This window comes from Onthophagus taurus, chromosome 1 (genome assembly GCF_036711975.1).
Source record: "Onthophagus taurus isolate NC chromosome 1, IU_Otau_3.0, whole genome shotgun sequence".
Taxonomy (NCBI): domain Eukaryota; kingdom Metazoa; phylum Arthropoda; class Insecta; order Coleoptera; family Scarabaeidae; genus Onthophagus; species Onthophagus taurus.
Window position 1 is genome coordinate 40,310,831 of NC_091966.1, and position 26,028 is coordinate 40,336,858.

At 28.3% G+C, this 26,028-nt stretch overlaps 8 protein-coding genes across 10 annotated transcripts; 3 read left to right on the forward strand and 5 right to left on the reverse strand.

Moving 5' to 3' along the window:
- Nucleotides 1-56: 56 nt before the first annotated feature.
- Nucleotides 57-2,479, reverse strand: LOC111428417 (beta-1,3-galactosyltransferase 5-like). The gene has a single exon (XM_023063921.2). It carries the CDS (start codon nt 2,477-2,479, stop codon nt 1,466-1,468), a length of 1,014 nt encoding a protein of 337 aa, XP_022919689.2. The 3' UTR covers nt 57-1,465.
- Nucleotides 2,480-8,711: 6,232 nt separating this feature from the next.
- Nucleotides 8,712-9,309, forward strand: LOC111428630 (MIP18 family protein galla-2). The gene is made up of 2 exons (XM_023064258.2): nt 8,712-8,892; nt 8,942-9,309. The coding sequence occupies exons 1-2, from the start codon at nt 8,778-8,780 to the stop codon at nt 9,286-9,288; spliced, it is 462 nt and encodes a 153-aa protein (XP_022920026.2). The 5' UTR covers nt 8,712-8,777; the 3' UTR covers nt 9,289-9,309.
- LOC111428629 (LETM1 domain-containing protein 1) lies at nt 9,298-10,876 on the reverse strand. Of its 2 annotated transcripts, none has more exons than XM_023064257.2 (3): nt 10,547-10,876; nt 9,838-10,489; nt 9,298-9,776 (listed from the first exon to the last, which is right to left on the reverse strand). In XM_023064257.2, the coding sequence occupies exons 1-3, from the start codon at nt 10,606-10,608 to the stop codon at nt 9,444-9,446; spliced, it is 1,047 nt and encodes a 348-aa protein (XP_022920025.1). In that variant the 5' UTR covers nt 10,609-10,876; the 3' UTR covers nt 9,298-9,443. The 2 variants fall into 2 exon arrangements, with proteins under 2 accessions (XP_022920025.1, XP_022920024.1); XM_023064256.2 differs by having other exon boundaries at nt 9,838-10,495; nt 10,547-10,875.
- Nucleotides 10,877-11,400: 524 nt separating this feature from the next.
- LOC111428641 (uncharacterized) lies at nt 11,401-13,635 on the forward strand. Of its 2 annotated transcripts, none has more exons than XM_023064276.2 (6): nt 11,401-11,489; nt 11,895-12,079; nt 12,470-12,634; nt 12,692-12,899; nt 12,960-13,155; nt 13,207-13,635. In XM_023064276.2, the coding sequence occupies exons 2-6, from the start codon at nt 11,897-11,899 to the stop codon at nt 13,409-13,411; spliced, it is 957 nt and encodes a 318-aa protein (XP_022920044.1). In that variant the 5' UTR covers nt 11,401-11,489; nt 11,895-11,896; the 3' UTR covers nt 13,412-13,635. The 2 variants fall into 2 exon arrangements, with proteins under 2 accessions (XP_022920044.1, XP_022920045.1); XM_023064277.2 differs by lacking the exon at nt 11,401-11,489 and adding an exon at nt 11,631-11,648.
- A 2,419-nt stretch (nt 13,636-16,054) lies between these two features.
- Nucleotides 16,055-17,967, reverse strand: LOC111428152 (cytosol aminopeptidase-like). Its single transcript, XM_023063566.2, has 2 exons — nt 17,550-17,967; nt 16,055-17,498 (listed from the first exon to the last, which is right to left on the reverse strand). Exons 1-2 carry the CDS (start codon nt 17,799-17,801, stop codon nt 16,140-16,142), a joined length of 1,611 nt encoding a protein of 536 aa, XP_022919334.1. The 5' UTR covers nt 17,802-17,967; the 3' UTR covers nt 16,055-16,139.
- Nucleotides 17,968-18,664: 697 nt separating this feature from the next.
- Nucleotides 18,665-20,433, reverse strand: LOC111428632 (OXA1L mitochondrial inner membrane protein). Its single transcript, XM_023064260.2, has 5 exons — nt 20,305-20,433; nt 20,104-20,196; nt 19,274-20,047; nt 18,949-19,222; nt 18,665-18,899 (listed from the first exon to the last, which is right to left on the reverse strand). The coding sequence occupies exons 1-5, from the start codon at nt 20,368-20,370 to the stop codon at nt 18,733-18,735; spliced, it is 1,374 nt and encodes a 457-aa protein (XP_022920028.1). The 5' UTR covers nt 20,371-20,433; the 3' UTR covers nt 18,665-18,732.
- Nucleotides 20,434-22,594: 2,161 nt separating this feature from the next.
- Nucleotides 22,595-24,459, reverse strand: LOC111428225 (Zinc finger CCCH domain-containing protein 3). The gene is made up of 5 exons (XM_023063668.2): nt 24,344-24,459; nt 23,606-24,287; nt 23,393-23,548; nt 23,145-23,340; nt 22,595-23,095 (listed from the first exon to the last, which is right to left on the reverse strand). The coding sequence occupies exons 1-5, from the start codon at nt 24,381-24,383 to the stop codon at nt 22,709-22,711; spliced, it is 1,461 nt and encodes a 486-aa protein (XP_022919436.2). The 5' UTR covers nt 24,384-24,459; the 3' UTR covers nt 22,595-22,708.
- Nucleotides 24,460-24,635: 176 nt separating this feature from the next.
- On the forward strand, nt 24,636-25,838 carry LOC111428246 (ribosomal protein L14). Its single transcript, XM_023063691.2, has 4 exons — nt 24,636-24,714; nt 24,921-25,022; nt 25,212-25,406; nt 25,588-25,838. Exons 1-4 carry the CDS (start codon nt 24,712-24,714, stop codon nt 25,792-25,794), a joined length of 507 nt encoding a protein of 168 aa, XP_022919459.1. The 5' UTR covers nt 24,636-24,711; the 3' UTR covers nt 25,795-25,838.
- The last annotated feature ends 190 nt before the right edge of the window (nt 25,839-26,028 follow it).

The window sequence follows — 26,028 nt, forward strand, 5'->3', positions numbered from 1 at the left end:
AACAAGTGGAGGAAAATAGGTGAAACTGGTGAAAGTTTGGCGGAATAAAATAAAAGTTCTTTTTAAATTTTGTGTTTATTCAGTCAATTCTGTAGTTTTACAGCGATTATAACAATTAATGAAAACTAAAAATATCTTATATGGACCCATTTAGCAATTTTATAAAAGGCTATATACACAATATTTTCTTTGAGTACTTTACATTTCTTTATAGCGTTATATAAACTTACAATAGTTAATAAATAATAAAATTAATCACCTTTAATATATCGGTTAATATTCACCGTTAACAAACAGGCACTTTTCTAGGTTATTTTTTTTCTTTTTATTGTTAAATTGTTAATAATTAGAGTAAGTACAACGCGTGCGCAACAATCTTTGATAGAAATATCAGTTTTTTAATGTTTTGTGATTGGCACAAGTGTTAAAATTCAATTGAACCCTTTAAACGAACACTTTAAAATAAAAAATAATTAAGTATCAAAAGAAAATTAAATAATTTCACGTTTAATCTTGATGAAAACATTATCAAGTTGTGGTTTTTACATCCTATTTTAAAATATAACGTTTTAAAGGGTCGGGCTGATTTTTTAATTCTTTTTTGATTATTTACTATTTCTATCACAGGCACAGCTAATCATTATTCCATTTGTTAACTTTATTTTCATTAAAATACATACAAAAAAAAGGGATGTATAAAAAAATAAATTATAATTTATGTCACTTTGACATTTAAATGTCACCAAATTAAAGTTGTCATTTTAAATTGGGAAATTAAACAGATTGTTTGCACTTTGAGATGAAACAGATTTAAATAAGGATTAATTGATTCGAAACGAACTTTAAATGCACTTATTTAACTGCGTATTTGAAATCGTTCCAAATTGGCAAGGTTCATTGTTTATTGATGTTAATCGTTAAATGGCTGAGTATATTGATATAGTTTTATTATTAGAACGCGATGTTTCGAATTAAAGATTATTCAGATCAGTTTAGAAATTTTTTTTTTAAATAATACGGATTTTTAATTTTTAGGTTAGGTTTAATTTTGACGTTGGATATTAATACGTTACTATGGATACGAGAAAAATTGAGAATGACAACATAAACGTTAAAAGTTATTTTGAGGTGAAATTTCGTACCCTATAATCTATCCAAAATCGTGAGTGATCTCTTAAGCTAATATTATAAACTTAATCGCTGCTTTTATCTAAATCATGTAAGCATAAGTATCTTTTAGATTATGTTAATCTTTGTTGTTATGTGAATCTATCAAAACATAACCTGAAAATTCGAATTTAGAAATATATTTTAGTTTTAGATTTAAATGATATGAAAACTGGTAATGAAGTTAATTGGAGATAAAATATAAGGAATTCCACGAATAAATGCAATTAAATAAACCGGTTTAGTTGAAAAATAACTTTACTACATCACAAAGTGCAAAGCTAATTAATTTAAAATTTTAGGTTTCATTCGAGTGCTTTTGAATTAATCTCCATAATTTTAAAATATCGTCGATGTTAGATTGCGGTTTGCCGTATAGAAAATGATTAAAATTGAATCGAGTAATATGTTTCGAACCGAAAATTAACGGTGAAACGTCAGTATGAGAAATATTTGTACCAAGCACAGCGTCGCCGGTTATATGAACATCGTCAATCCAAAAATATTCCATTTCTTGGGCATTTTTATACAATTGAAATAAAACATCGTTCGAATATAAAATAGCGAATCCCGTACAATAAGTGGGATAACGTTTCCTTGAATACTCCTTGACAGAAACGCGCCATTTCGAACGAAAACTACGAAAAACTTTGGCGTTTTTGATAACTTTACACAACAATAAATTGGAAACGCCTATCGGAGGTGAAAATTCGCTTTTTATAAACAAAATCGTTGCGTTAATATTGACGAAAACGTCATCGTCTGTTTTTAAAATATACTTTACCTCGGGACAATGATAAATAGGGTATTTTAAAACCATAACATGTTTGTATGTTAAGTTTCTATAAGAGTCCATGAAATTTCCTTGCAACAAATCGTTGTTAATATCATTTTCGGTTTGGATTTTCCTTTGCAACGTCGAATTGTTAATTGATCCCAAAACAAAAAGTAATTTTATTTCCTTCCTTTCTTGCCCCCACGTATCACGAATCACGCGACGCTTATCGAAATTTCTAGGCGACGAATGAACCAATATTAGCAATAAGGTATCAGTTTCGTTATCGCAAACTTTATTAAATATCGTAAAATGAAAATTATTTAAATCAATTAATTTTGTGTAATCGTTGAGCGTTAATGTTTCTGTTGGATAAATGTACGTGAAATTGTTCGGATTTAGTTTATATAAAGGCTCTATTTGTAACAAAATGTATGTGTCGGTTAATAAAGTTGTGTATAACGAGAACGTTAGGATAAATCCCAAGAAAAGGGTTAAGGTGTACCATAATTTTAAGCGGTACCATCGTTCAAGCATCGTTTCTTTAATAAATTATCCAAGGAATACCTGCAAAACAAACAGAAACTAAATTATACAATTCAAACTTTATCTTAAAGCATCAATTACACAGTAAATATTATTATGGTGTAATTAACTGCGTTGTAAAAGTGAAACATGATAATTTAAAATAACATCATAAACTTAAAATATTATTGTTGTAGTTATTTTTTAGTTTTAATTTTCTTTAAGTTGACAGCACGGTTTTATCTTTGTGAGCTATGTATTAACAAGAATAATGTCAACAGAGAAGGAAATTCGTTGCAAATATTGCATAAAGTAAATACATATACCAACGTTTATATTTACAATAAAATTGCTTTCCCACAAGTATCAATAAATCAAAAGTTTTTGCGACGATGTTGAATGCCGACTATGTGTGGAGGACAAGGAGAGCATGTTTTAGCCACTTGATTCTTGATTTTTGAGTCGCAGTTTATCTCCCCAGAGGATCTGAATGACTTTTCACTGAGCAAGGTATTAATATTCGTGAAGAGCATCAAGCACGATGAAATTTGATAACGTTATCTATCGCGCCCGATATGTATTTATTGCCAACATTTTTACCGATTTCGTCACTTCGAACATGTTTTTGAAGAAATGTTGCCTCCTTTGACATCTGAAACGTCAAACACTTTTGCAAAAGACGCCCGGCTTAACCTGAAAGTTTTTAGGTCTAGTGAAAGTGCTACTGTTAGTTCTAGTTTTAGTTTAATTAACACCGGCCGTGAAAGCCTTCGTACTTATATATAAAAATTATTACAACATATTTTGACGTTCGAAACTATTTCAAATTAACGTTCAATCTGTCAATTTGACGTTGACAACTCCATAGGAATGACCGTTCGGTGTTATAAACCGGTTTAAGATGGTGTTTTAAATTTTAAATGTCGTAATAAGATCGAAATTTATTTTAAGATTTTAATTTAATTCTATTAACAGCTATAAAAATACATAAAAATAAAATAAATAAAAAGTAACTAAATAAAAATTGGTAAATAATTTATTTTATCTACGACTGCTTGGATAAGTCATCATTACCGCACTCATTTGAGGTGATTTGAGTTACGTAATGAAGTTCATTACCGCACTGGTTTCATTACGTAACGCATTTTTAACCTAATCAGAACAGACTTAATTTATTGAAACGATCAACGACACAAAAGAAAAAGTGCTATCTACTTACAGAGAAACAATACTATTTATTATAAACATTATTTGTTATGTTTCTACATTTCAAAACACTTATTCCAGATGAGTAAACATGTTGTTGCAACTGACAATTCAAAATTGTCAACAATCATTTCAAAATATTTTTATAAATGTCAAATAGACTTTTCTAAAGAATTGATTTTTTAGTAATTTTTAGCAGTCGTAGATAAAATGCTGTATATCACACGTGGGCTAGAGCATAATTACAGTACTCGTGTGATTACACAAATTCTCCACACTCGTACTGTACTTATGTTTCTAGCCCACTTGTAATATAAATAACTATTATCTACGACTGCTTGGATAAGTCATAATTACCGCACTCATTTGAGGTGATTTGAGTTACGTAATGAAGTTCATTACCGCACTGGTTTAATTACGTAACGCATTTTTAACCTAATGAGAACAGACTTAATTTCAAAACATTTCTAACATTCAAAACACTTATTCCAGATGAGTAAACATGTTGTTGAAACTGACAATTCAAAATTGTCATCAATCATTTCAAAATATTTTTATAAATGTCAAATAGACTTTTTTAAAGAAATTGATTTTTAGTAATTTTTAGCAGTCGTAGATAAAATGCTGTATATTACACCTGGGCTAGAGCAATATTATGCAACAATTATGTTTCTAGCCCACTTGTAATATAAATAACTATTTTGATACCCCGTTTTAAACTTTCTCAAATAATTATAAACATTCAGACATGAATCAATAAAATTGCTTAACCGGAAGTGGTATTTAATCGAAAAATTCAGCCGATTTTAAATTTTGACGTTCGAAACTATTTCTTTAAAATGACGTTTTAACCTCCAAACAGTCAATTTGACGTTGACAACTTCATGGTAATGACATTTAAGAATTATTAACCGGTTTATTCATTTAAGGTAGGTTTTTAATTTCAAATATTGTATTAAAATCGAAATTTATCGTTTATTTTAAGATTTTAATTTAATTCTATTAATAGCTATAAAAATACCTAAAAATAAAATAAATAAAAAGTAACTAAATAAATATTGGCAAATAAATTTATTTTTTGATACCCCGTTTTAAACTTACTCAAATAATGATAAACATTCAGACATGAATCAATAAAATTGCTTAACCGCAAGTGCTATTTAATCGAAAAAATCAGCCGATTTTAAATTTTGACGTTCGAAACTATTTCTTTAAAATGACATTTTAACCTCCAAACAGTCAATTTGACGTTGACAACTTCATGGTAATGACATTTAAGAATTATTAACCGGTTTATTCATTTAAGGTAGGTTTTTAATTTCAAATATTGTATTAAAATCGAAATTTATCGTTTATTTTAAGATTTTAATTTAATTCTATTAATAGCTATAAAAATACCTAAAAATAAAATAAATAAAAAGTAACTAAATAAATATTGGCAAATAAATTTATTTTTTGATACCCCGTTTTAAACTTACTCAAATAATGATAAACATTCAGACATAAATCAATAAAATTGCTTAACCGCAAGTGCTATTTAATCGAAAAAATCAGCCGATTTTAAATTTTGACGTTCGAAACTATTTCTTTAAAATGACATTTTAACCTCCAAACAGTCAATTTGACGATGACAACTTCATGGTAATGACATTTATAAACCGGTTTATTAATTTAAGGTTGGTATTTTAATTTCAAATATTGTATTAAAATGGAAATTTATCGTTTATTTTAAAATTTTAATTTTATTCTATTAATAGCTATAAAAATACCTAAAAATAAAATAAATAAAAAGTAACTAAATAAAAATTGGCAAATATTTTATTTTTTGATACCCCGTTTTAAACTTTCTCAAATAATCATAAACATTCAGACATGAATCAATAAAATTGCTTAACCGGAAGTGCTATTTAATCGAAAAAATCAGCCGATTTTAAATTTTGACGTTCGAAACTATTTCTTTAAAATGACATTTTAACCTCCACGTTGACGTTCCGACGTTGACAACTTTATAAACCGGTTTATTACTTTAAGGTTGGTATTTTAATTTCAAATATTCTATTAAAATCGAAATTTATCGTTTATTTTAAGATTTTGTTTAATTTTATTTTCTAGAAACCATAAATACCTGGAGAATGAAATTTGTGTTATGTCTCTGATATTAACTATCTTCTTTAACAAAGTTTCTATGAGTAGGTGGTGTTTAATCAAAAACTTTATTGTAATCTACAAAACACACATTAAAAGTCTTGATTCATATCTAAGAGTCTCTGTCACAGATTGTTGAGTGCAAACAATGCCTCTCTCCTTCCTAGGCCTTTTCAGAACCCAAATTATGTATTGTCAATGTCTGCATCCAATTTTCTTAATATTCTGTTATGGATCACCTTCAGTAGGATATTCATTAAAATGTTAGACTTGACACATTTATAGATGCACCTTTCTGTCCCTTTTGTAGGTACAAAGCGGTGCAGAAGTTTATAGCAACTTCTGCTAGAAAAATGGTTATGTCCGAGCTGAGGGGCAATTTAATGCGGCTATTTGGTCCACTAATTCCCATGCCTACTCCGGATCAACCTGCCTTTGGAGCATCGGTGTACCAGGGCAAGGGCTCCTCTTTTAAGTTGAGGCTCCCCTTCGTCCAATCATCCTTGTTTCTAAATATGACCTTATAGCTGGTGGAAATTGTATTCTGTCGATGTAAGGTTCCTTTTAATTTCAATCAATCTGGTAGATGGTTTGGACACGAAGTTTTTCTGTTCTTTAATGTCTTCAATGCATGAACCACTTCTTCCCTGATTATGTATTCTTCCCAGTTCTCCTTGTGTAGTTTCATTTTTTGATTTTTGAGAGGATTGTCTGTTGTATTTCCTTATATCTTTGCTCATTTCTCCCTTAAAGCTTCTTATCCCGATATAGCCGATTTTTCTTTCTTTATGAGTGACTATTGAGGGCTCCAACAATGTAAAAAAAACATATCGGAAAAGAAACCGATCGGAAATTATTAATTTATCATATTCAAGTAACAAGTTCTTAAAATATAAATATCCAACCAAACTCTTTAAATAATGCATGAAAAATATTGATTAGATCGGAAATAATCAATTTCATATGCCGAAGTGGAGTAATTAAAGAGGTTCGTTTTTAATTCTCATTTCAATAAATAAAACGTCCACTCTCTTCTTTTACGTGATAGAAACCGATTTAAAAATAAAAAATCAATAATTTCTTTAAAAACTTAAATATAATTTTAATTGTCATTTTGACATTTAAAGAATCACTTTCAAATTAGATCTGTCATTTTAATTAAATGTCATTATGACGTTTAAAATGTCATTTTAATATAATTTAATCGTATTAAGTTTGGTTTAAAATACATTTATGGCTCACCGTGTATAATAGATAATTTTAAAAGAAAACGAAATGAAATTTGATCCAAACATTGACCTTAAAAACCCGCAACGATTTAAACAATGTGAAACGCATACTTTGCATATTCTCTATGTATCTGATAATAAAAAATTAAGTTACTAGGGGGATTATTTTAAGTAAATGATGAAATTGTGTAATAAACATAAGCTTTATTAAAAGCTTAACAGTCTTATCAGTGCTTATTTGCATATATGAAATTATATACCTGATTCTAATTATAATTTCTTTATTTGCCCCACGTTTTCTCTAAAATGAATAAGAATAAAATTCACTTACATTTAGTTTTGTTAATCCAACATCTTGAGATTGATATAAACACGAATTTAAATAAAAAAACAATAAAGAATTAAAAATCACATCACATTTTTGTATTTCTCGTAGTGTAATAATAGCAATAAGTAGAAAAATATTTGTCTGCGCTGTTAGGGAGACTGAAAATATATAGATTTGAGGCCATCCGTGACGAGCCACCCTCCTCAGGCTACTGCACTCGAGACGACGCGACTCGGCGCCAACACGGCCAACACAACACACGATCTCTTTCAAGTCGACCCAGGTCGAGACATGATACAGCAGGCGGCAACCCGAAGTTTCTTTTCACGTCGGTCGACGTTTTCACGTCTGCTCGTGTGCGCTATAACGATACAAGTCGTCTTTGAAACTTTGCCATCAACAACTACGTATTTTGCGACCGCGTATAACGATATAAATATGTATAAGTAGAACTTTGTGAAATCCAATCGATTGGGTTTTTTCCCATTCTAGCACTTTCACTTAATTAAAATTAAAATCAACAAAAATAAGGTTAAAAGTTTACGATTAACCTTAAAATCAAAAAAGGTGAGTGTCAATTTTGACAGATGTCAAAAATGTTTATATCTTTAAATTCAATTAAATATTCGATTTTTTTATTATAAATATAAATAATTTATTTTATTTAATCGAAAAATTTATCAATAAATAGATATAAAATTAAAATAAAATTCTCTATTAATAATCTATTAATTAAAAAGTTAAATGCAAAAAATTATTGATAAATTTTAAATGAATTGCGCCATCTTTTGGGGGAGTTTTTAATTTCTCGCAAACCTTAATTAGTTATCTTTGAAAAACATCTATAAATAAAGGTTTTAATTAATTTAATAATTATCGCCGATATCAGTGTGAAATTAGATACCTTTTAAACATCAAAAAAGGTAGCAGTGTTATTTTTGACATGTCAAAAACGTTTATATATATCTTAATTGAATTAAATATTGGATTTTTTAATTTTAATTGTTTTATTTAATCGAAAAACTTATCAATAAATAAATATAAAATTAAAATAAAATTCTATTAATTAAAAAGTTAAATGTAAAAAATTATTGATAAATTTTAAATAAATTGCGCCATCATTTGGTAGAGTTTTTAATTTCTCGCAAACAATTAGTTATCTTTGAAAAGCACCTAAAAATAAACGTTTTAATTTAAACTATTACTATTAAACTTATTATTTTTATTACTAAATTAGGAATATTAATGTTAAATTAAAAAATAAAGTTTTAATTGATTAAATAATTATCACCGATATCAGTGTGAAATTAGATACCTAAACGTTACTTTTTGACAGCTCAAAACGCAATAATTTGTACGAAATAAAACCAATTTCTTAACAAATTTAATCAATACATACTGAATGGAATTAGAAAATCTTAACCCGAATGTCTACGATAAAGTGGGAGAAAGAAAAATCACGAATGAAGAGGAAAATGATGATATCACCGATGAATTTGATTCAAGAGAAATTTTTGGTTAGTTTTTGAAAAAATCTATTTTTTTTTGCTTAAAATTGTTTTTTAGACATAATAAGAAGTATAAATGACCCGGAACATCCATTAACTTTAGAACAACTCCACGTTTTAGAAGAAGATTTAATTGAGGTTGATGATAAGAATAATTCAGTAAATATTTTGTATACTCCAACGATTCCTCATTGTAGTATGGCTACATTGATTGGATTATCAATAAGAGTTAAATTACTGAGATGTTTACCATCTAGGTTTAAGTTTGCTGTGAAAATAAATCCGGGTACTCACGCTTCGGAGCATTCAGTTAATAAACAACTTGCTGATAAAGAACGTGTTGCCGCGGCGTTAGAAAATAGCCACTTATTAAGAGTTATTAATCAATGTATAACTACTAAATAATATAAAAAATAGTTTTTGAAATATGTTTATTATTTTTAATATAATCAACAAGGTGAAATGAACTCAACAAGGAACTTTCCATAAATATATAAGAATTAAATAATAATTAAAAAAACTTAACCTTATAAATAATACAAGGTTTCCGAAGTTAATTGTCATTTCTTTGCGTAAATAAGTCTCCAATTATTTGGATGATTATAACCCAATAAAATGGGGCAATGCAACAATAAAGACAATGAATTTTTATCAACATGATTCGAAATCCATATCCAATTTGATAACCATGTTTGCATTTCTTGATTGCTTAAATTCATGGGATTTAAACCTCTCAACACACAAGAATATCTTAAAGCATCCGTTGATAATTTCATAACACCCCCCTCTCTCACTATCGCTCGATCCAAAGCTTGTAAAATTATCGCCCTTTCAGAGAGCCTCGATTTCCTAAACCACATTCGATGCATATTATGCATTTGAAGTAAATGTTTCTAAAAAAAAACAAAAAAAAAATCATTTATATTAAAATAACAAATAATTTTTATAACTTACAACATGACTTCTATTTAAATAAAATATATGAAACGGTTTTTCCATAAACAAATTTTTACAAGCTAAAATTTCAGTTGGATTCGGATGCGAACCACTTCCTAATGATGCTAAAATACCCTTCCATTTATCCTTTAATTCGTGATTTTCCAAGCAAGGCACAGCCGCTTGTAAATGTCTAAATACTGGTCGATTGTGTAATAATCTTTTGTGGATTTCCATAATTCCAAATTCATTCCGTTGTTGGATGTTCCAAAAATGCGAGCAAAGCACTTGCCTTGGAAATAAATACGCAATAGGAAAAACGACGTAATTAGCAAAAGGTAAGATCGAAACCATTAAAAACGGCGCAATTTTGATCATATCTTTCGGAATTTTTTGGTACAACTCGATTTCTTGTCGACTTAAATCTTTTAAACCTTTATCCTTAAAGTTTAAGTAACGCACAATCCTCAAGTACTCTTTTGTGTCATAATAAAAGTCTTTAATCCCGTCCATGAATCGTCTATAAACTCTCATGGCACTCGGAAATCGTTTCTCCAACATTGTTTCATATTTGGTTAATAAAGTTACATATCGATCCGCTATATAAAAACGTAACTTTTTCGCTTCATCCCGCTTATACAACGGCTTTCTATACGGTTTACTTGCGGTACTAGAACTATATTTTGAAATATTTTTTTAAGACATAACCTCAAAAAAATTAACTTACCTATTTCTGCAAAAAGATCTAATTCTAGTGTATGAACGACCGGTAAATATACGCACACTCATCTTGTGAGTACTTTTTAATCAGTTCCTTTAATTACAAGTCGTTTCTTTGCGACAGAAGTCTTTAAAATTACGCACAAAAATACATTGTTCAAATACCTTTTTGAAGGTTATGTTATTTAAATTATAAATCACAGAATTTATCAACAACTAAATAAAATTGATCTTTTATGACGAAAATAGTGTTTTTGACGTAATATTAATACGATTTTTAATTATTATTCGATTAAAAACACGATAAATACGTTTTATTTTGAAATTTTTATTTTGACTTTTGAGCTTTTGACATTAAAACAAGGACTTATGACTATTTTTATTTTGATCCCAACACAGATTTAGTTTCTCTTTTTAATTTTTATCATTTTAATTTTAATTTGCTTTATTATCAATTTATTAATTAATAATGTTAAATTTTTTAAAGATTATATTGATTAATAATTAAAAAGTGAAATTGGATACAAATTATATAAAAAAGGAGTAATTTTAAATCATCTTTTCGTTGAATGTTTAAAGACGCAATAAAAAACCATCTCAAATTGATTATCTTAATTATATCAAATTGTACATAATAAAAATTTATTGTGTAATATATATTTTAATTTATATTATTAATATAAACATATTTTTATTATTGACAAAAACACTACCAAACTGACGTGAAAAAATTAAGTTGGTAACATATTTGGTTTTCTTCATAAATTTAAAAATAGAAATTTCAAATCGTTGCTTTTATAAATAGACTAACGACGAACATATGCAGCGATTAAGTAAATAATTAGTAAATTTTAATTCTGTTTAGACCACGTGGTCAACTTTAACCTAATATTAATCTTTATCATAAAATTTTTAGCACAAAATATCCCCAAAACGTCGAATTAAAGCAGGTAAGTTAACAACAAAGACATAAACGTTAAATAATTAAACGTGTATAAACGCTAAATCAATATTCAATGCGGTATTTTTGACCCAGTACAATATCAATCTTCGATAACCACGAAAAAGGTTAACGCGAATTATTTAATCGATAAAAAAAGCAGAAAAAGGTGAGAAATTGTAATAACACGGTTAAAGTTAACATTTCTATTTCGGTTTTAAACTTAAACGGTGGAAGTGTAGCTATATCGATCGGGATGCTGTGTAACCTTGATCCGAACGCCCTTCCTTCAATGTTAACCCTCACAACCCCATTTTCTCTTCACTATTTCACCCCTTTAAACCCTCTCAAATAAGTTTAATTAACCTGGTGCATTTGTTGTGTGTTTGAAACGTTTATTTCTTGTTATTTAAAGAGATGGTTGTAAAAATTTTGGATGAAGATCATTTTGCGATCAGCGCGATCGTAACCGTGATAATGCAATTAATATTTTTTACCATCGCTGCTACGTTTCAAATGGATAAAGTCACCGATTTCGCAGGTGGAATTAATTTCATTATTTTGGCTTTATTAACGTTCTTTACCGGGCAAGGGGATAAGGTTTGTATTATTAAATTATTATTTAATTTAAGGTATTTAAAAATTAATTTTTGCTTAAATTTATGTTGGTACCATGTTATAAATGACTTTTATTAAGATTGAGGTTATGTCAATTTTTTTTATTTTTTGTTAATTATGAATTAATACATTTATCTCGTTTCAATTTAACAAAAAAATTAAATTAAGTTAATTTAATTTAAAAAAATAAATAAATCGAAATAAATCACAATAATTATTTAAAGATTTCTGTTTTATTTGACGTTTTGGGACATGTAACTGGACATAACACAAACATAACCTCAATTTTTGCGTCAAAGTGTTTTATTACCCCAAATTCTTTTATAAAGCTTTATAAATGAGAAGAAAAGTTGTATTTTAACATTGTTGTAGAAATCTTATGATAATCGTCAATTAATGGTGACGGTTTTTATTTGCTTGTGGGGCGCAAGATTATCTGGCTATTTGCTTTATAGGATATTAAAAATTGGTAGAGACAAGCAATTTGATGATAAGAAAAGTAATATTATTAGATTTGCTATATTTTGGACTTTTCAGGTAATTAATCAATTAATTCAATCTCATCGTTTTAATTCTTTCCTTAAAAAAAAATAGGCTGTTTGGGTTTACGTAGTTAGCTTACCAGTAATAATAATTAATTCTCCGAGACACTCAATCCCTCCAGCACCGAAAACGATGACAACTTTAGACTCCACCGGAACTTGTCTTTTCGTTTCTGGACTTTTAGCCGAAACTTACGCCGATGCGCAAAAATTTTCTTTCCGACAAGACCCCGTTAATCAAGGAAAATGGTGTAATGATGGTAATTATTTTAATTTATCAATAAAATTTATTTCTTTATTATTTTTATTTATTATAATAGGTTTATGGAAATTATCGAGGCATCCAAATTACTTTGGAGAAATAATTATATGGTGGGGAATATTTATAATCTCGGTAAACGTTTTAGAAGGAATAGAATGGGTGGCGATTATGTCGCCGATTTTCACAACATTAATCATCTTATTTTTATCGGGAATGCCACTTTTAGAACGATCCTCCGACGAAAAATTTGGAGAGTAAGTTAAAATAATTAAAAAAAAATAATTCATAACAAATTTTTTTTGTAGCAACTCCGAATATCGTTATTACAAAGCTTCAACATCCCCGTTAATTCCAATCCCACCCTCAATATACGTCGAAGTACCTCAATTCCTCAAATTTCTTCTTTGCTGCGAATACCCAATTTATCACTCGATTAATTCTAAATCAAAAACGACTCATATCGTTAAAGAATCGACCACTAGTGCTTCTTTGGGGCACTCGCAAACATAACTATAGCTAACCGTTAGTCGACAGACTAGCGAGAAAGAAAAGGGTCAAAATTTAAGTCAAAATACAGCTTTGTGAGGTGACTCGAAGTAAAAATTTAATAGAGAGGTTACATTTAAAGGTTCTTCTAGTGTATTCAATTATTAAATTTAATAGAATAAAAAATTTGATGAAGTGATCAATTTTAGTGTAAAATTTAAAGGATTAATAAAAAAATTTAAGGTTAACTTAATTGGAATTGAAAATTAATAAGGATAATTATCATCTTAGACATGGTCTATCAGTAAGTTTTGAGTAGTTATATTATGTTGAAGTTCCTAAACAAATTAAGTAATGAAGAATCTCCTTTTGAAACAATTTGGTGATTGTGACCATGTTGTTGTGCCATGCGAGTTAAGATCAGATAACTGCGAGAACTCTACTGATAGACTGCATTAAGTTGACCACGATTAGTGTCAAAAATCAATTTATAGTTTTTAATTGAGATATACATATAAATAAAAATGTTGTTTGTTGTATATATATATGTTTGTAGTTAATAAATACAAAATTGTAAAAAGGGTACAACAAAAATACTTGTTCTTTTATTAATGATTTATTTGTTATTAAAAAAAAAAATGAAATGTAACTTACCCAAAGGATTGATCAAAATCTCAAATTATCTCTGAATTTAGCAAAAAAAGTAATTACAATTAAGAAGTTTAATATTAACGCATTTAATTTTAATGAAACCAAATCCACTTTAAGAAACTCTGCTATAAATTATAACCTTAAATTCCATCAAGAAACTTTTACCATAAATCAATAAACTACAACGCACCTCCAAGTTTTAATCAAATTTGCTAAAAATACCAACACTAATTAGATATTTAAAGATATCGTACGTTTAATAAAAAGAGATTGTTAGAAAATATTGTAGGTTAACTTTGAAATTTGACAACTTGAAATGTCGTTTATTATGACAGTGTTGCCAAATCTATGTTGCATTTTATGCACGATTATTTTAGTTAATAATTATCTTTAAATGTTTAATTATGAATTTATATGGCGTTTTTGATGTTTTTTACATCAAAATTCCAAAAATTATATTTTGGAAAGCATTAAATTTGGTTAAAATATATTAGTACTAATAGATGGCGACAACATTGCTTAATATTCGCTTCGGATTTTCTGCAGTATTTAAATTGGATTAATTTAATATAATTTTGATATATATTACTTATATATGACAAAAAATATGTTATTGATAATAAATAAATATGTAATTTCGATTTTTTTTAAGTACATAATGACAATGACATCTAGTGGTTAACATTAGAACCACAAAACAAGTAACTTGTCAATACATTTGAATAATTAAATTGTTAAATTTTGTGTTATATCCTGCTTGAATAAAAAAATGACTACAATAAGCACAATTATAGTCCAGTTAAGATGGAAATAAAACTAAAACTAAAAATTTGTGTATTTTTTTACATATGTCCAAATAAGGTAAGTAAAATAGAAACCTTTAAATGATTATTGTGACTTATGCGTTTTGTTTTAATTAAATTAACTAAATTTAATTTAGTTTTAGTAAAATGAAACATAATGAGTTAATTGAAAATGAATACAAAATTTTGACGTAACCTCAATCAGTATAAAAGTCATTTTTGAATTTGTACCAACATAAATTTGACTAAAAATTAAATTGAATAATTATTTAAATTTCTATATAGTTAATTATTAACTACTAATTTAATTATGCAAATTTATCTACTTGCCCGTTAAAGAACGTTAATTAAAATAAGTAATAATGTTAATAACCCCAATCTTTATAAGTCATTCTTAACTTTGTACCAACCTCAATTTGACTAAAAATTAATTTAAGTGATTATTTTAATTAATTTCTAAGTATTTTAAATTATTTACTACTAATGTAATTATATGTACGAACCTTATTTCCTTGAACGGTAAAGAACGTTAATAGATAAAAGTAATAATGATAGATGTAAAACTAAAACAGTGCTGGTTATTCCGCGTATTTCGAATTTTGACATAACCTCAATCTTTATAAGTCATTTTTAACTTTGTACCAACCTAAATTTGACTAAAAATTAATTTAACGATTTATTTTAATTTCTAAATATTTTAAATTATTTACTACTAATTTAATTATACAAGCCTTATTTACTTACCGCGTAAAGAACGTTAATAAATATTATTTAAATGGTAAAAATAAAACTAAAACTAGAAATTTTAAGGTTATGCCGCGCGTCTAACCTCAAAATTTTTAGTTTGTTTTATTTCTTTTCATAATCTAAATCATTGCAATTAGGACAAACAGTTAGTGTTTTAACTATGTAACTAACCTAGCTTTTCATATTTATATTTTTTTAATAATACAATTACAATAAAAATCTATACAGAAAAATATTCACATTGACAAATTAGTAGCCATGTGTTTCGACTGGCAGCATTAAGGGGCCAGTTATACATATAAAAGGTTGTTTATTGAAAGTATACATATATATTTATAGCTGATAAAAAAAATACAAATACAAAATTGTATAACTTAAAAAGAGAACATTGTATATAAAATTAGTGGAGTAAGATGTAACAACCTCTTAAAGAATGTAAAAAAATAATTCTTTACTTCAATCAAAAAAAAAAACGAAAGATTTCATTTTGGCAAGAAAGAGAAGAGAGAAATCGAAGAGGAAATTGATCAACATATTAGAAAATGTTTTCTTTACTCCCTGTGGCAAACGAGTTGCGATAAAAATTCGACCAAGGTTCTCGTCGGTCTTCCAGACATGCCTTTCCTCAAATACGGCTCATCGTAACCGTTAGCTTTCATAACACCAAACGTATCCAAGTGAAGCCAATCTCCGCACGGAACAAACTCGTGCAAAAATGCAGCCACTTTGCATGATAAGCTGCCTTGGCAACGTTCGCAATTACCTCTTCCAATTGTTTGAACGTCACAGTTTTCATGGTCAACTATTAGCTTGGTGAAATGTTCCCATAACGGAAATCTCCAAACTCTATCACCAGTATGCATCGATGCAGCTAACATATACTCCCAAAGAGCTTCTGAATTACTATAGACACCACTCGCAGCGCAACCCAACGCAGTTCTCATATCATAAGTCATCGTACCAATATCCACAATAAATCTTGGCCAAAAGTTTTGAGCGTAAACCAAAGCATCAGCTAAAGCTAACCTTCCAGCGCAATCAGTTGTTTGGATTTCAATGCTTTTTCCGTTCATTGCTTTTACTATATCACCACATCTCATGGCTGCGCAACCCGGCATGTTTTCACAAAGTGGAATTAATCCTCGAATATTTAATGGTAGTTGCAAACCGGCAACGGCTCTGCACGCGGCAACTACACAAGCTGCACCAGACATATCACCTCTCATCTTTTTTTGATCAAAACATTTTTTAAAACATAATCCGCCGCTGTTATAGGTGATACCTTTTCCAATTAAAACAACCGGACGTTCATCACGCGATACTCCATAATAACTCAATTCCAAAAAGATCGGCGGTTCGCAAGATCCTTGCGCGGCCGCCAAAAACGCGTGCATTCGTTGGGTTTCAGCCCATCCTTTAACTTTAACCTCGACGTTAACTCCCGATTTACATAGCACTTCAACAGCGTTTTGCGCAAACGATGTCGGAGTCATTAAGTTGGCAGAAGTATCCATTAGTTGTCTCGATAGATTTTGTGCGGCAGCTTTTTGCAAACCAATTTGCCAACCGGTCCAATCGCAATCGTCGTATAATTCTAGTTGCGGAATGTGTTTTTGATGTCTACGATCTTTCTTTTCTTGATATAGCCAAACTCCCAAAGCTGCACCTTCAGCCGCTGATTCAGCATGCCCGAAACTTTCAACGTAGCATTTTTCAGCTTTTAGTTTTTGTATGTTTCTGCTACCAACTGCCGCTGCAATTCTAATAGCTTCTTTACCTTCATCCATCTGTTCGAAAACGTCATATCCTTGACATTCCCTACCTAATCCGACGAGGCATACCGAAGCAAACTCCTGGTCGAGGTTATAAAAGATTCTTTCTTCTCCAAGTTTCGGAGGAGGACCAGATACCTTTAATGTTAATGATTAAATTTAATTTGATTGAATTAAATGATTTTTTACCCTCAGCAACTCTATAAGTCGATTGCAAACTAATCTATTGTAACGTTCTGCGGTTGGAGTAAATTTGCCAGAATCGTCGATCACATCTGGGTCGGTGTAGATGCCGATTACAAGTGATTTTTTGTTCTTCTCTTTACATGGATCTCCGTCGACTGGAGGTCCGTGACAATGGCTGGAAAGGCCCTGGACTCTGGTAATCAGTCCTCTGTAGTTAGGCCTAATCACGCGCCTACACAACAAACTGGTTGCCATATTATTTCAGATTTAGACCCAGTTTATTATTATTTATTGGTTCACGAGTAATTTCCTTTTCTATTGGTATTCACTCACAATTTTAACGGGCATACTTTTCTGCGTCTGTAAAACGATCAAAAAAACTTGAAATTAGGGATTGCTGTTGACATCGCATCCAATGTTCGAATGTTATTTATCACAGCACCCTTTTGAATTATTATTTCCGTAATACCTTTGATCTTTTTAAATAGATGTTTGTTTGGTTGCCTAACCTTTTTTTTTACAAAAATAATTAATATTTCTTTTTATTAATTATTAACTGACTCTAAAACAATTAATAATCACTGGTATCAGAGCTTTAATTTACAAAAATAGATAAATAAAAATTTACAATAGGTTGTGTATAAATAAAAAAAATCTCAAAAATTTAATGTCAAAGAAATGTACGTTTGGTTGCATAAAAGCAACTATATCAATAAATGAGATGAACACCAATGTGCTCGTGTATGTATTCGATGTATACTATCTACTCGATGTATATATATACTATATGTAGACATAAAAAACTGTGAAGATCTTTTATATCGCGAAGCATCACTAAATTGATTTGTTACTGCTATTCTTAATCACTAGATGTCACTAGGGGTTTTTAGAATTTGATGGATATTTCTATATCTATAAACAAGGATTATATATTTATTTATTATCAATAATATATTTATTGTCATATATACATCATTAAGTAATATACAACAAAATTATATTAAATTTAAATATCGAATAAGATTCAAATTCGCCGTTGTAATGGTGTCGCCACCCAATGGTGCTAATCAGAACTATATATTGTATAATGTACCCCAAATAAATAATAATTTAAAATGTTTCTTTAAATAAAGACATTTTATTATCACTAATAATTAATTATTAACAAAAAAAGAATGAAAATTAACTAATCTCTTTTTTTTGCACTAATTGCATTTCGACTTGCATGAGCTTGTTTGGTTGGATCATATTTAAATGTTTTTACCAAAGGACCTTTTCCTGCCCTTTGAAATTGTAATTCATCGACTCGTGCCCTTTCTTCAATTTCTTTACTGATTTTAATATTTGTCCAAGCTGAAAAAATAAAATTAAAACAAACGTAATTTAACTAATTTTGACTAACAATCTTTAACTCCTTCAACAAATCCTTTTGGCTTAACAGGTAAATTAGCTGGATTGTGTTTAATCATTGGATCAATTTTAAAGTATTCTCTCACTCTTGGTATTCTTAAAAATCCAACTTGTCCCAAAGAAATAAAATTACTGGCAACCCAATAACATAAAATAGCTCCTGGAAAATTGACTGTGAATGGTAAAATAATGAGTGGTAAAGCTCTAAGAACGTATTTCATCGTTTGGAGGTTTTGTGCTGATAATTTTGCAGAATCAGTTCCAAGCTAAAAAAGAAATCAAAATAAATTTGAGTTAAAAAAGATTTATTTACTTACTTCGATTGTTGCCCAAAGTGTTAAACTTGTAATAATAGGTAACGCCATAAATTGATCAGGAATTGTTAAATCACTAAACCAAAATAAACCCCCAGTCCTCATACTATCAACCGGGACATTAGCCATTTGTCTAAGCCCCATAAAAAACGAAACAAAAACGGGCATTTGAGCCAAAGGAACCAACATATTTTTGAAAGGATTAAAATTTTTTTCTTTCATAAAATTCATCAATTCCTGCGAATATCGCGCCATTTCTAAATGATTACCCATTTGTCGCGCTTCCGTCATTTTTAATTGTAAAACTTGCATTTGTGGCATATAATTATTCATTTTCGCCGCGTTTCTTTGAGCGATTATCACTAAAGGAAACATTAAGAATCTTATAATGATCGTTCCTATCACAATCGCTTCCCACCATGGTACCCCCAAAGTAACATGTAGATATTCAAAACAATTTTGAACCAATCCAACCGGCGTATTACCACCCAATCCTAAAGAGGCAAAGGTGGGTTCTCCAAGCGCGTTGGTTTGCGTTAATAAGGAGTCGGCTAAACCATCAGGAATTGGGGGAGGTTCAGGGAGGTTATCGATAGGTTTAGGAGCATCCGGTAATGAAGAAATTGGTGAATCTACTATTGTTAATCCAGCAGCTCCTAACACGGCGGTCGATTTTAATTTATTTACTGTGGAATTATTTAAAGATGTTTTGTTTTCCGTGTTCTTGTCAAGTAAATTATGTATAAATTTGCTGTATTTATTTAATTGATTCGATAACTAAAATTTTAAATAATTAAAACTACGTAATTTGGATGCAAAAACATAACCTCTACCTCTAAATTTTTGGGAACTTCCTTAGATTTTATCGTATTAAAAAGATGTTGTATACGATGTGAAATTGGTGGTTTCTTATCCGCTGCGTGTTTCTGTTGGGATTAAAATATTTATTTTAAATTGGTTTAAGAAACGTGATATAACCTCAAAAAAAAAAATAACCGGATTTTTTTATTGAAAGAGAATTTCAAAGTACTTGCCTTAATCATTTGTAATGTTTTCGAAAACGTTTTGTATTTCATCGTTAAATTGGAACCGTTAAACATTTTTGTTATATTTTTAAAAGATATAGTGTTTATATCTTTTTTATTGAGGTTAAGATTACTTGAAGATAGGCAACCAATTTAACGATTTTGCTAATTATGAAAATATTTAAAAATATTGTTTTAATTAAGTTTTATTATTATTTTTTATTTAATTGAAATAATTAATGATTTAAATGATGATTTTATAATAATCAATTTGGGAATCACACAATAAAGATAAGTTTTAATTTTAGTTGTCTTTCTTTCAATAATCTAAATTTTTTAAATTATTTACTACTAATTTAATTATACAACCGTTATCTACTTGCCCGGTAAAGAACGTTAGTAAATATAAATAATAATGGTTTTTCTTTTGATAATTGAAATCATTGCAATCAGGACAAATAGTTAATGTTTAATATTTGCTTCGGATTTTCTGCAGTATTTAAATTGCATTAATTGAATATAATTTTGATATACATACATATAATATACATATAATACATATTACTTAATGGTGTATATATGACAAAAAATATATTATTGATAATAAATAAATATGTAGTTTTGATTTTTTGAAGGACATAGTGACATCTAGTGGTTAACAATAGAACCACAAAATAAGTAACTTGTCAATACTGGTCAATACACTTGAATACTTAAATTGTTGAATTTTGTGTTATATCCTGCTTGAATAATAAAATGCCTACAATAAACACAATTATAGTCCAGTTAAGATGGAAATAAAACTAAAAACTTGCGGGTTATAACACTCCTCGAGACGCTGTTTTTGCTACATATGTCCAAATAAAGTAAGTAAAATGGAAACCTTTAAATAATTATTGTAACTTATGCGTTTTGTTTTAATTAAATCAACTAAATGAAACAAAATCAGTGTGTTAATTAATAATTAAAAATAAATAAACAATTTTGACGTAACCTCCATCAGCATAAGTCATTTTTAAATTTGTACCAACGTAAATTTGACTAAAAGTGAAATTATTTTAATTAATTCCTAAATATTTAATTATTAACTACTAATTTAATTATGCAAAACTTATCTACTTGCCCGGTAAAGAATGTTAATAAATATAAGTAATAATGTTGGAAATAAAACTAAAAAGTTGCGGGTTATTCCGCGCGTCTCGAATTTTGACATAACCTCAATCTTTATAAGTCATTTTTAACTTTGTACCAACCTAAATTTGACTAAAAATTAATTTAACGATTTATTTTAATTTCTAAATATTTTATATTATTTAAATTTATTTATTTAAATGAAACAAAATTAGTGTGTTAATTAATAATTAAAAATAAATAAAAAAATTTGACATAACCTCAATCAGCATAAAAGTCATTGTTAAATTTGTACCAACATAAATTTGACTAAAGATGAAATTGAATAATTATTTTAATTAATTCGTAAATATTTAATTATTAACTACTAATTTAATTATGCAAAACTTATCGCCTGGTAAGTAAGTAAAAATAAATGTAAGTAATGATGTTAGAAGTAAAACTAAAAAGTTTCGAATTATTTCGCTCGTCTCGAATTTTGATATAACCTCAATCTTTATAAGTAATAATGGTAGAAATAAAACTAAAACTAGAAACTTTGAGGTTAGTTATGCCGTGCGTCCCGACGACATTTTTTACTTTGTACCAACCTAAATTTGACTAAAAATTAATTTAACGATTTATTTTAATTAATTTCTAAATATTTTAAATTATTTACTACTAATTTAATTATACAAACCTTATTTACTTGCCGCGTAAAGAACGTTAATAAATATAAGTAATAATGGTAGAAATAAAACTAAAACTAGAAATTTTAAGGTTATGCCGCGCGTCTCGAAGCGAAAATTTCTAGTTTTAGTTTTCTTTCTTTTGATAATCTAAATCATTGCAATCAGGACAAATAGTTAATGTGTGATTTAACATTAAATTGCCAAGAAAGTATGATTTCCAGTATCTTCTAATGAAAAAGGTGAATTTCAAATAGAAACATTTATCGACAATGAAAATGTAATAATTTTCATTTTATTTAACTTTTAAATTGTTTACTCTCTTGTTTAATCAAATCTCCACAGGATAAGCTTTAGTTATATGTATTTAATACAAAAAGTAAATAATAAAATGTGTTTAAGTTTTAAATATAATTACATCTAACTGGCGCCATCTTTTGACCTGTGTCCGTTTTTAAGCTGTCAAATTGGTATAACTTTTTATTGGAATTATACATTAATTATAATAAAAAATATCTTTATTTAAAGAAAAATATACACATTTATTACATTTTACATTATAAATTAGTTTAAAAAAAAAATGGCTGAAAGTTGCAAAAAGTAAAAATGATTTTTTATTCTCCCAATGGTATAAAAGAGGGTAATTCACCCAAACTTTTTCTTTTATAAACAACATCGGAAGCATCCAAATCCACATCCCCGACTTCAACAACATTTTCAGCCTCTTTTAAAAGATCTTGATCGCCATCGGTATCAATAAAATATCTCACCACCCCTTTTCCTTTACAATCATTATCAACATCTTTTTCTTCAATTTCTCTTTTACATTTATTTTTAATTTTATCTATTTTCGCTTTAAGTACTTTTATGTTCTTTTTTGCAACTTTCGCCTTAAACGTGAATTTCCTTACCGAATTTCCGTGAGGATATTGGCAGTGTTTCTTGGGACATTTTCCGGTTTTTTCGAAATTTGGACACAAAAATTGGTGACGTTTATCGCACTGAAATTTTAGTAATAATAATTTAATTTTTTTTGAAAGAATTTTTTACCTCTTTAGCTTTTTTACAAAATCCTTCCAAAAAATCGTTACAAATATCAGCCTTTGGATTAATTTTTACGTGTAAATATGGGCAATCTTCTCGAGTACACAATCCTTCCAAATAATATTTACAAGTTGGCATTTTTTCGGGGGATACTTTATGTGATAATAAGCAATTCTTTTTTAAACAGGCTCCTTGTAAAAATCTGCATAAAAACATGATTAATAAAAATATAAATACATTTTTTGTATTTTTACTTAGTGCATAAATCAATTTGATGGGGATTATGCGCTCTAAAACATTTCCCTTTATCTTTTCCATAACATACACCAAATTTTCGATAAATTGGACATGGAATGTTACATTTTTTCATTTTACTCATAAAAATTTGTTTATTAAAGTTTCTTGTTTGACTAAAAAAAGTTTTTATTAATAAGAATTTTTTAAATTAAATCCTCTTTATATTTTACCTCAACAATAATTTTTTTTTATTTAAACTCAATCGTTTACTCAAATCCAAACTTGTATTACTCAATTTATATATTCTTCCATTACGCTTAAAAACTTTTAATTTTTTCTTTGCAGGAGATTCACTCAAACTTAAATTAGCCTTTTTAAGTACATTTGGTGTTTTTTTATATAAAACCCCACTAATATTCACGAATTTATTACTCTTTTTAACCCCATCGCCCAAATTTGATAATTTATATCTTGTTCTTATAATCTTCTTTTTATCACCAACATCAACTCTTTTATCAATCTTATATTTGCTTTTAATTCCAATTTTTTTCCACTCATCTATTTTATGCGCTTGATGAACAATTTTATATTTCGTATGCAAAGATTTCCTACGTTCTTTTAAAGGACTCTTCACAGTTTTAACGCTTAATTTCACATCTTTATTTTCATTTAAATTAATTCCCAATCTTTCAACAGATAAAACTTTATTGTTATAATCATCATTCGAAATTGGTTTATTTTGCAATTTAATAATATTTGGATTGACATGTATCGTTCCTTTAAAATTCGGATTAATATGAACGGTTTTCTTGAAATTTGGATTCACCAAAACAACGCAGGGTTTCTGGAAGTTTTGATTCACATAAACGAACCGATTTGGCATCATCAATGACGAGTTATTGGAGATCGGATCTAAATGCATTAAAACAACATCAATCTTTTAACACATTAAAAGTTAAATAACTTACGGATTTGGCCGTAATTGGAATTGGAGTTATTATAATCCATTTTTCATTCAAGATTATTACAGAAATTAAGTTCCTTTTATTAGTATTTTTGACAGATGTTTTTGACAGAAACGAGGTTAGGATCGTTTTAAGGATGTCATAGTCAAAAAAATTTAATAAAAAATTAAATGATTATCATTTAAAATAATATTAATTGGTTTCTTCTTTTAAAATAATTATAATTTTTATAACGATTAATAAAACAAATAAAAATCATTTCTTATTTAAAATAAAGCGAAAATAACTTGATTTGACTCCAATCGCATCAAGCGCCATCTACGTCCCCAAGCAAAACCGCCATCGACTTTCTTTCGCATTTCCGTTAAGCCATGGTGAGTGTTGTTCTTTTAATTTAAACTAATTCTTTATAAGTTATAAGTTATTTAAACATTATTTTTCTTAAATAACTTGTATTTTATAATTTCCTTTTAATGTTGTAACATTTGTATCAATTAAAAGGACTTTTTTTTTAATCTTTAATGTTTGTCCACATGGCGTTCATCGCCGAATTAATTAAGGATTTATTATGGTTTTTTAGCCTTTCAGGAGGTTCGTTGAGACGGGGCGTGTGGCCATGGTGGCCGATGGCCCCAAAAAAGGCAAGCTGGTGAGCATTGTGGATGTTATTGATCAAACCAGGGTAAGTTAAAAAAGTGAGGTTATGTGCTTAATCTATTTATTTAGTTTTAAAGGTGATGATCCTTGTATTTTGATAGGAATTGCCGACTGATTCATTAATGAAGCTAGTACAATTCACTGAAAGTTTATATTGATACATATTTTTTATTTAATTCTAAATTATTGGGACTAATTTATGATTTTTTTTAAGGTTTTGATTGATGGACCAACAAGTAATGTAGCTAGGACTCAAATGAGATTAAACCAGCTACATTTAACCAAATTTAGGATAAAATTCCCTTTCACAGCGTCAACTCGTGTTGTTAGGAAATCTTGGAATGATGCTAAAATCGATGAGAAGTGGAACGAATCAGTTTGGGCACAAAAATTAGCTGCCAAAGAAAAGGTGATTAATTTAACTCGAGTATTTTAGCCCAAATTTAATTTAAATGATGATCCTTTTGTATTTGATAGGAATTGCCGGCTGATTGTAATGAAGCCAATTTTTAAATCTGATTGTGTTTTAAAATTTATTAATTTATAAGTATTAGAGAATTTTTATTTAATTATTTTATCGTTGTTTTTAGCGCGCTGCCCTAACAGATTTCGATCGTTTCAAGTTGAGACGGGCTAGGACTCGTAGGAATAAAATCAGATCCATTACTTTTTATAATATGAAAATGACATCGTCTAGAAATGGTTCGCTTTTTGGTAAGAAGAAAATGGCTAAAGGCGGTGATAAGCCTAAAATCAAAAAAGCAGGGAAAAAAGAGGAGAAACCCAAGAAAAAATAACATAAATTTGTGTTAAGGACGAATATATAAGTTTATATTATAAAGTTGTGTTTTATTTTAAAGCTTAATTTCTAATTTTAATGAAAATATATTTAAATAACAATTTTTAATTAAAAAGTTTTTGACAGTTTGACAATTAAAAATCATAACCTCAAAATTTGACAGTTCTCAGTTTATTATTGTGCTTAATTAGTTATTATAAATAAATCAATAATATACATTACACAAGTTGAA